We start from the raw sequence: 9,781 nt of genomic DNA, 5'->3' as shown, positions 1-9,781 counted from the left end.
AGAGCTGCCCTCAAATGTTTCAGTTCAGTTTAGCCACTGGGAAGGAAGAGAGCACGACATATGCTCCCTCCGACGGATGTGCAGAGTCAAGTTCAGTCCCATCCGGGAATGCCACTCGAATTCCAGTGTTCGTTCAGTCAATGGCAGTGACTCAGGCAATCTTGAGAGTCCACATGGCTCAGTGGGGGTTGCGGAAGGAGCTCATAGCTCGCCCCAATATCCAGCACCATCGAAAACTTGTCCATCCACCGTCCCCGGAATGCTAGGACCTGCTAGTCCTCGAACGCTGAAGCTCCGCGGCCCCCTGTCATGGAATGGGGTACGAGCGGGTTTGTGTCAAGTGCGTTGGGAGTGGGTAACGGTGGCGCCCCCTGCGCTGGTGGAGCTCTTTGTGACAGATATGGCACCGGAGGATGGCACATTCCAGAAAGTGGCTCGGCATGGACAGCTCATCACCCAGTGACCCCACACCCCGCAGCCAGAGCACACCCCACTCACAATCCCTGTCCATAACCACCCGTACCTCTGTTCCCGCGGTCCCGACCTCGGTGACCGGCCTGCTTTGGACGCCAGTCTGCTGTGGCGCTGCGTCACCCGAACCTTGCCCAGAAGCAGCAGAAGTGGAAGGAGCAGCTGCCTCCTTTTTTCTTATCTCTCTTGGCCTTCTAAACCTGCAAGTACAACAATTTTAGTCACGCTCCTTAATCCAATCCCATATATTCCTTTTCTGATGTCGTGCAAAATTAGGTACAAAATGTGTTCTACTTAGGCCGATTAGCATTATTTCATTCATGGACTATTTCGCCTGATGTCTGCCACTGGAAGGTGCACGCCCTTGTGGACGGCCAACTGGAACAGCTGTGTAATGTCGACATTATTGGATGGGTCACTGCCGGAAGTCTCACTCCATTCATGTCTCGCCCTGGCCACATAGACCAGGCCTGTCTCCCTTTTCCCCACCTGAAAGACACAGCAACATCGACCCCAACGGGCCAGAAATATCTGATGCACGGCACAGCCAATCTCACCTGAGGTGTCCCCATTTAGCTGGTGACCATCATGCTGGTCAGCAGATCTGGCCTCGGCCTCAAGTGAGGATAGTTCCTCTGAAATAAATTTTGTCCCGCCTGTAACTCTGTATAAACCTCTTAGTCTGGTGTCTCCTTTGTAGGAGATTTCAACCAACGTGACCTCTTTACAACGTGTGACCTCTTTACAACATGTCGAATAAACCAATGTTGACCTTTCTGCTATCTTTACAGCTGTGAGAGCTGTTACTAACGCCTCCTTCCCCCTTGGGTAATTACAAATGTCTTATCTTCAAACTTCCTACAAGCACCCAGTATCCTGGCTTCACCCATTTTGTGCCCCTGCTGGGAGACAGAAAGATCCTTGTCACTCTAAATTTGCGCCTGTCTTTTGTTTTCCTAACACTTTTCACATATGGTCAACTAAAGTTGCTTCAACCTCTATTTCCCATTTGTTCTTAAATTTGAGGTATTCCATAAGTTCTTCCAAACAGTGTTTTACAATGTCTTAGTCCTAAATACAATGAACTACGTTACAATGAAAATATCAGAATAACATTCATACATCCAACATGAGACACGTGCTTGAGACCACTTCAGGGTCATTTTTGTCTGAAATATCTCCTCTACAACAACTTACCCTTGCGTTAAGTGAGTAATTTTCCATAAAAACAGTGCCACTAATTCGACATTAACTTCAAGTATCACTGCTGTGGTGCTGTATTATATGGAAAAGTCTAAACAATCCAAGAAAATTTTGCCCTATCCTGGACTGGGTGTGTGTAATCTAGTCGCGCATCCAATGTGAATATGTCTTATATCTCCCTCCTTGTTGAGGAGAACCTCTGGGATGGTAGTGGTGAGGCGCTATTTGAAGCAGTCTCTGGCCTTCTGGTCACACTGGTCACATGTCACCTCAAACCTGTGGACAGAACTGGACGAGTGGCACTTGCCAGTGAGAATGAGAAGGGGTAAATTATCTTCCTTCCAAAACTTTCAGTTTTGCATAAATTTTGTGTAATAACGTCAATCAATCATTCACTTGATGCTTGAATTTAATTACTCCAATCTATCTCCAAAAACAATTTCAAAATCAATACTCGGGAGTGCAATAGGGATTCAGGTTGATCAGGCCTGTCCACCCATCGCATCCTAAGTACTGTAAGGGCTTGCCGGTGACCTCAAACAATTTTCTGTCCTGAGGCCCGTCCCTACAACATTCACTCAAACCACATATGCATACAAACACTTTTCTTTCACACTGTCATTCACCAAACGATACTTTCCAATTCCACACAGAGACCCCTCCCTTGGCGCGTCCGCCTTGATTTCACTGAGATTTGTGCTGGCAGATCCATAATTTTGCCTTAATTTAGCCAGCGTATGCCAAAATTTACAACTGTGGGTCTCTGGATTTTCCCATTCACTCCCCGTGAAGTTGTTTCTCCTCTCCTGGACGTAGCTGACGAAACTGCACCTGTGACATCAAACAGCTCATAGATGCGAATGTTAGCAGTCTGGTATTTATGGAATGATGTCATATCCTCTAAAATTGTCATGTCAGCGTTCGCGTCGTACAGTCAAACAAAAACATCTGTCTTCCACCTTTGTCACATTTAATACACATCAGTTAATAAATCATCTACAAAACTATTTAGTCCAACTTTAAATTTGGTAAACCAATCTCCAATGGCTAGATATTCCCCTTTCCAAAGATTTTCTTTCAACATGTTCATAGAATACTTCACTTAAAACTTATCCCAAAACCATAATCCCTTTGCTTAAAATTTAAATTTTAATAAGATTGTCGCCGCCCTGCTGTTCCTCAGGCATCCCCTGCATGTTTCAGTGTTTAACTTGTGTTCTAATTCCCTGCTAATTTGTATTTATTGTTAGGTTGAATACATATATTTTATCCCGTACCATACTACACTAGCACTGTAAAAAACTGCTCCACACCTCAATGAGAGGCAGATGCCTGAAGATTAGATCAACGTCTGCAACATCGAGGGGGGTGCCGCGACACACCTCTGAAACAAAAGGACTGTGACCTTCTTTCGAGAGCACCAAAAGGCATATCTTCCTTTTCAATCAGTTAACGACTGCCATTGATGCCTGTTTTTCCTCTTGTGTCTGAAATGTTTACATGTTCCTGCTGGTGCTTCCCCCCCCCGGGGCCAGCACGGGCGTCTCCACACTCCCCTGCTGTTCTCCGCGCACCCTCTCTCTCATTATTCACAGCCTGTTCGATCAATTGTATGGTCGCTGGTGTCATCTGTGAATCGTTATCTTTTGCATCTCAAACCATTCTGCTCCCCCCCCATTAATGGCGCCGTCGGATCGGGCGGCGGCTCAAACACATACTGTTGCGAGTCTGGCAACTGTGGATGAATGCCTCTCAGACATTCCGTCTTTTCTTCCGCTTTTTCAATCACTTCATCCTCTTTCTCTGACTTCCTCCCCCTACTTGGGAACGAGCATCTAACTTCAAAGAGCTGTTAACTCTTTGTTAGAGCACACTCATGATTTTACGATTACACCTATACTCATTGCCTTCTGTAAAATCTTTCTCACTCTTATTTTTTCCTTTAATTTTCCAAATTCACTGTAGCCTTACCAAAGCCACTCAACCAATCAAGGTATCAAATCACAAACTACAAAGTCAGGAACCATCTATGCTCTTGCAAAGGTTTCTCATGCTCTCAAAAGCTTCATTCAATTATGATTTCATAACACCAATCTTTTTTTCTTTGTGTCATTTCCATCTGTGCATTTCATTCCAGTTACTAATTACAGTTACCTTAATAGAAAGACCATCAACTAAAGTATGACACATAAAATATTTATTTCTTCAATTCCTCCTTACAGCAGACCCTAATTCTTATCCTTTTCATTTGTTCAAGTCACACCTTCTTCAATACTGCCTGTTTCATCATCCTCCTTTCAATGGAACATTAATTGTTCCTTTCTCTTTTCTACACATTCTGCATCTTTTTCACATTCCTTTTCTTTTCTTATTGAACTTCCAATCGCTACACTGACACAATTTCTTCTCTTTTCTCTAGCTTTCTTTCTTTCTCTTTTCTTATTTCATCCCTACTTCATGTTTTTCTTCTCTTTTTTGTGTTTCATTTTTATGAATTTATCCTCAATCTCCGTGCCACACCCAGGACCCGAGACCACTATAACACTTCCTCTCCTTCGCCATCTTGAAATCAAAATCCACTCGTGCGTGTCCCAACCACTTTTACGCAGAACAATTTTAGCCTTCACATTCACACAGCTTCCACACAGACACGTAAATCCCAGATTTTAAACCGTGTCCCGATACGTAAATCCCAGATTTTATACCGTATCTTAACCACGAATAGTTCCAAACTATTCTAGTAGGTAAATCCCAGATTTTACATCCTACTAACGTCCACACTGTTACACTTACTTTTGCGCCAATAACTATACTCTTACACTAACTATACTCGTAGGTAAATCCCAGATTTTACACCCTACTATTACACTTTTACACTTTCATTTTTTTTAACTATACTATACTTTTGCGCCATTAATTATGCTAGAAGGTAAATCCCAGATTTTACACCCTAATAGCGTCCAACACTTTTACGCTTACTACGTTCCGCTCCTCCTTCCTCTTATAATTTAGCGTTGCCAATGTGCAGAATTTGAAAGGGTTCTGCTTACCTTGTTTGACTGTGGGCCCAAGAGGAAAGACGGTCGGATGTGTGGCTCTTTTATCCTTTGTCAGGTCGTCACCTGGTGTGGACGTGGGAGACCCGGTCTCCAGTGGTTTTCCTCGAAGTTCCAAACTTCTTTTCTTTTCTTAGAGCCCCAGACTCTCTTTGAAGTCCCAGACTTCTATTACCTCTCATGCATCCCGTCGGCGTCACCATAAATTGTTGGAATTTATCTTTATATCAATGTTAGAATTTAACTTTAACCCAATGTAAACTCAAATAAGTAATCTGACTCCAATTTGCGACCTTACCCAACTCCCACACATCCAACAATATGCGCGCTCGTTCTGCAATAGAAAGGTATCAGGAAGCCGGCATTTTCACGCACGAATGGATTTATTCCCAATACACAGATTTCTACATGGCACCTGGATCTCGAATCCCTCTCAATACAAGTCTACACCTCTCTTGCCACCAGCGAATGTGTTCTACCTCCGAGTTGCCCAGCACTGATTCATACTATACAACATGCAAATGGGACAGACAAAGGCATCCTGGCATGATTCTATTGGCTATGTGTATTGCAGTTAACTTTAGCTCGCTCTCATTGGTCTTTCTCCTCCCGCCGAATCCCGTGGCGACTCCTCCTGCTTGTGCTATCCCCCGATGGCCGCTCCTTCCCGGAGTCATCTCGTCTCGCTCCCTCCTTGCTGCTATCACCCTTTGTCCTGAAACATTCCACTCGTGCACGCTCTTGCAACCCCCATTCTGTTGCGCTTCACCAGTCACACTCTCAGCATTTTACAATATCACATTTTCATACATTGGATGCACCAACATCTAATGAACTATGTTAAGCTCAAACTCTTATATTCCTTTAATAGTCAAATGTATGAAATCCTTTAAGTGTAACTGAAGTTTAGACCATGCTAATGACCAGACACTCAAGAGAGGAATGCAGGAAGATTAGATCACAGCTGCACCACAGGAGGTGTGAACGAGACCCCTCTGAAACAATGGACTTCCATGCCAGGATCACAAAAGTGGCTCAGAGCAGTCTAACCTTTGTTCAGTTTTAAATTGACTGCCATTTACATTATCCTTTAATATCAACTGGCTTGGAACATCGCACAGGCAAAAAAGCCATACAGTGAAGGGGACTTCATAAAAAAATGCCTTAATGACGCTGTTGAAATCTTGTCTCCTGAAGACAACAAACTAAAACGAAGCATATCAGATGTCCAACTCTCGCGCCACACTGTTGAACGCAGAATATCGGACATTAACACTGCTATTGAATCACAGTTGCACTCTGACCTTCAAGCATGTGAGTATTTTAATGTGGCATTGGATGAGAGCTGTGACATACAAGACAAGCCTCAGTTAGCAATTTTTGCACGGTCTGTGTCAAACGAATGTATGATCAAAGAAGAATTCCTTGATATTGTGCCATTAAAAGACAGAACCCGTGGCATAGATGTGAAAGAAACAATGATGGCTGCATTTGCAAAAGCGAACCTGCCCATAGCAAAACTAACTGCAATAGCCACGGATGGAGCGCCGGCCATGATCGGATCCGTGAACGGGCTTGTGGGGCTATGTAAAACTAATCAAACATTTCCCGACTTTTGAAATTTCCATTGCATCATCCACAGGGAGCAACTCGTGTCTAAATCATTGAATTCAGACAACGTCATGAAGCCTGTGATGGAAATCGTGAACTACATCCGCACACACGCGCTTAACCACAGGCAATTCAGGAGTCTCATCGCTGAGCTGGACCAAGGGCTTCCAGGTGACCTGCCGCTGCACTGCACTGTGAGGTGGCTGTCAAAAGGCAAAGTGCTCTCTCGCTTCTTTGAGCTTTTGGATGCCGTAAAACTGTTCATGGAAGAGAAGGGCAAGGACTATCCCGAGCTCTCGGACCTCGAGTGGATTATGGATCTGGCATTTTTGGTCGACATGCTGTGTCACTTGGACAGACTGAACCTGACCCTGCAAGGCAAGTTAAAAATGCTGCCTGACCTCGTGCAATGTGTGTTTGCGTTTATCAACAAACTGAAACTGTTCAAGACGCAAATTCAAAAGAAAGATTTAACGCATTTTCCCACTCTGCTAAAAGCCAGTGAACATGTCACCAGTGCCGCCCTGAAAAAGAAAAGAGACAGATATGCAACGCTGATTGAGAACTTGCACGAAAGCTTTGTGACCCGGTTCCGTGATCTACAACTGAAAAGACCACAGATTACGTTCCTTGTCGACCCATTTAATGCGGAGATGGACTGTTTGAAAATCCCGCTCGTCACAGATGAGGCTGCGGCGGAGTTGGAGATGATCGATCTTTGTGAGGAGGATCAACTGAAAGCTGTTTTCAGGGAAGGGACCATTGAGTTCTGGAAACGTGTGCCAATGGAAAAATACCCCAACATCAAACGGGCTGTGCTAAAGATCCTGTCGATGTTTTGGTCAACGTACGTCTGCGAGTCTGTGTTTTCCACCCTGAAACATGTGAAATCAAAGCATCGATCTGTTTTGACTGACACTCATGTGAAAGAGTTGCTTCGAGTGGCAACAACGGAATACAAGCCAGATTTGAGGAGGATTGTTCAGGACAAGGAATGCCAGAAGTCCCACTAAGCAGCATAGTAAGAGAAAAATGTCATTGAAAATTGTTATATTTTTGTTTGTGGACTTGCTTGAACTGAGAGTTTATGTGTGTGTGAGACAGTGCACACAATGTTAACTGTTGAAAAAAACAACTGTCATTATCTTGCTGTGGGTCATTTTCAATAAATCTGGCTGAGCAGAGGCCTGTGTGTGTCTCTCTCTGTGTGTGCGCGCACACACACATGATGCATGGAATGATGTTCATGTGTGCCCATGTATGATGTGACTCTTTGCAGTAACACAGTAAAAAAAGTGGCTCTTAGTCTCTGACTGGTTGGCCACCCCTGATCTAGACAGTGGCATCCTCACAGGCATTGCCCCCAGAAACAATTTTCCAACGTATACATTTAGTTTTGCCGATAATCACCACAATCCAGATGTGTTTGTTCGCAATAATGTCCTAATGATATCCAGCTAATATGGCACAATGTTAGAATTTGGCTTTGCAAGATGGGCAAATTATTCCTGAATTAGAGAAAATTTAGTTCACTGAGTTCAAACATCTAACTGTCTAGAGATTATAAATTAAGGCCTGAGCTAACGCTCCAATTTTGACAGTTTTTTGGCAAATCTTTAAAGCAAACCAAATGAAATAGTAACCATTTATGATAAAAAAATAAATAAATAAATAAAAATCCCAAACTAGAATTACGCAGATACCAAATTAAACCATTTTTTACGGGAAGAAAAGGTGCTCTCCAAGACGTAGACAGCTCCAAGAACCGCTGCAGTCTTCACCTCCTATTGTCTCCCGAAGGCCTCCCTCCACCTCCAGGCTGTGCCAACTCTGATTCTGTCAACTGGGCGAGGGTGTAGAGACAGTAAAACAACTGGGGGAGCTGTGGAGCAGAGCCCAAAATCAGTCGGGCCCCGTGTCCACAACCCCTCCGGCAGAGACGCACACAGAGCTACCTCTCCCGAGTGACCCGTTTCGTGAAATTTTGAAATTTAGTCACGTTTCCAAAACCGAAGAATTTGTAGTGGGTGTTGAAATATGATATCCTGATAGTGACGCGGAGTATTCAACATTCGTAATAGACGTCTGAACCCAGCCAACCGCCTCTACTCACCGCTTTACCATGGGGCCTAGATCTTTAGTATGAAGACGCGCATCAATAGTCAATGTGATTTGTGGCTCAGCGAAAGTAAACAATTCATACCATTTCTGCTGCTCAGGGACAAGGCACGCATGCGAGGCAACGCCGGTAGACATAACACATATATAATTCTAATGTTTGTCTGTATTATTGTTGTATTGCACTGGAGAGGGGAGCCCTCTAATCTCGTTGCACACTTGAGTACAATGACAATAAAGGGATTTCTATTCTATTCTATTCTATTCTAAACTCCTGACTAAATTTGGATGAATGCATTTTGATAAACCAAATCATGTGTGCGATCATATGTACAGTGTACAATGTACTGGGTCAATTGGTGAATGGGTGGAGGTTGGATCAGGAACAGGGCATACCCACCGCGGGAGGATGGAGAACCAGGTTTCAGAGCTGCCCTCAGATGTTTCAGTTCAGCCAGTGGAATGGAGGAGAGCTCCGCGGCCCCCTGTCATGGAATGGGGTACCAGCGGGTTGGTGTCAAGAGTGCGTTGGGAGTGGGTAACGGTGGCGCCCCCTGTGCTGGTTGAGCTCTGGGCGACAGGAATGGCACCGGACCAGAGATGGCACATTCCAGGAAGTGGCTCGGTATGGACTGCTCATCACCCAGTGATCTCGCAGCAAGAGCACACCCCACTCACAACCCCCGTCTATAACCACGCCTACCTCTGTTACCGCAATCCCGGCCGGGTACGGACAGCCAATCTGCTGTGGTGCCGCGTCACCCGAACCTTGCCTAGGAGCAGCAGAAGCGGAAGGCGCAGGTGCAATGGGAGCTGCATGCATTAGCTGCCCCACCCCTTTTTTTTCTTTTTTTTATTTTATAATTTTTAGCCCTCTTGGCCACCAGAACTTGCAAGTACAACAATTTTTAGTAACGCTCCTTAATCCAATCACACATTTTCTTTTTCTGATGTCGTGCAAAATGATGTAAAAAAAAATGTGTTCTCCTGAGACTGATTAGCATTTTTTTATTGATGGACTGTTTCACATGATGTCCATAACCGGAAGGACACGCTCTAAGGACGGCCAACTGGAACAGCTGCGGAATTACGACATTATTGGATGGGTCACTGCCGGAAGTCTCACTCCATTCACGTCTCGCCCTGGCCACAAAGACCAGGCCTGTCTCCTCCGCTCCCCACCTGAAAGATACAGCAACATCGGCCCCAACGGGGCCAGAAATATCTGATGCACGGCACGGCCAATCTCACCTGAGGTGTCCCCATTCAGCCGGTGACCGTCATGCTGGTCTGTAGGTCTGGCCTCAGCCTCAAGTAAGGAC

General features: G+C 44.8%; 1 protein-coding gene across 1 annotated transcript; it reads left to right on the top strand.

Moving 5' to 3' along the window:
- The first annotated feature begins 6,412 nt into the window (after window positions 1-6,412).
- On the top strand, window positions 6,413-7,354 carry LOC148341909 (general transcription factor II-I repeat domain-containing protein 2A-like). The gene has a single exon (XM_088287987.1). The coding sequence runs from the start codon at window positions 6,413-6,415 to the stop codon at window positions 7,352-7,354; it is 942 nt and encodes a 313-aa protein (XP_088144113.1).
- The last annotated feature ends 2,427 nt before the right edge of the window (window positions 7,355-9,781 follow it).

The sequence above is a fragment of the Idiotropiscis lumnitzeri genome, chromosome 2 (genome assembly GCF_059441095.1).
Source record: "Idiotropiscis lumnitzeri isolate Australia: NSW breed Sydney's pygmy pipehorse chromosome 2, RoL_Ilum_1.0, whole genome shotgun sequence".
Classification (NCBI taxonomy): domain Eukaryota; kingdom Metazoa; phylum Chordata; class Actinopteri; order Syngnathiformes; family Syngnathidae; genus Idiotropiscis; species Idiotropiscis lumnitzeri.
This window is presented reverse-complemented; position numbering and strand designations above follow the sequence as displayed.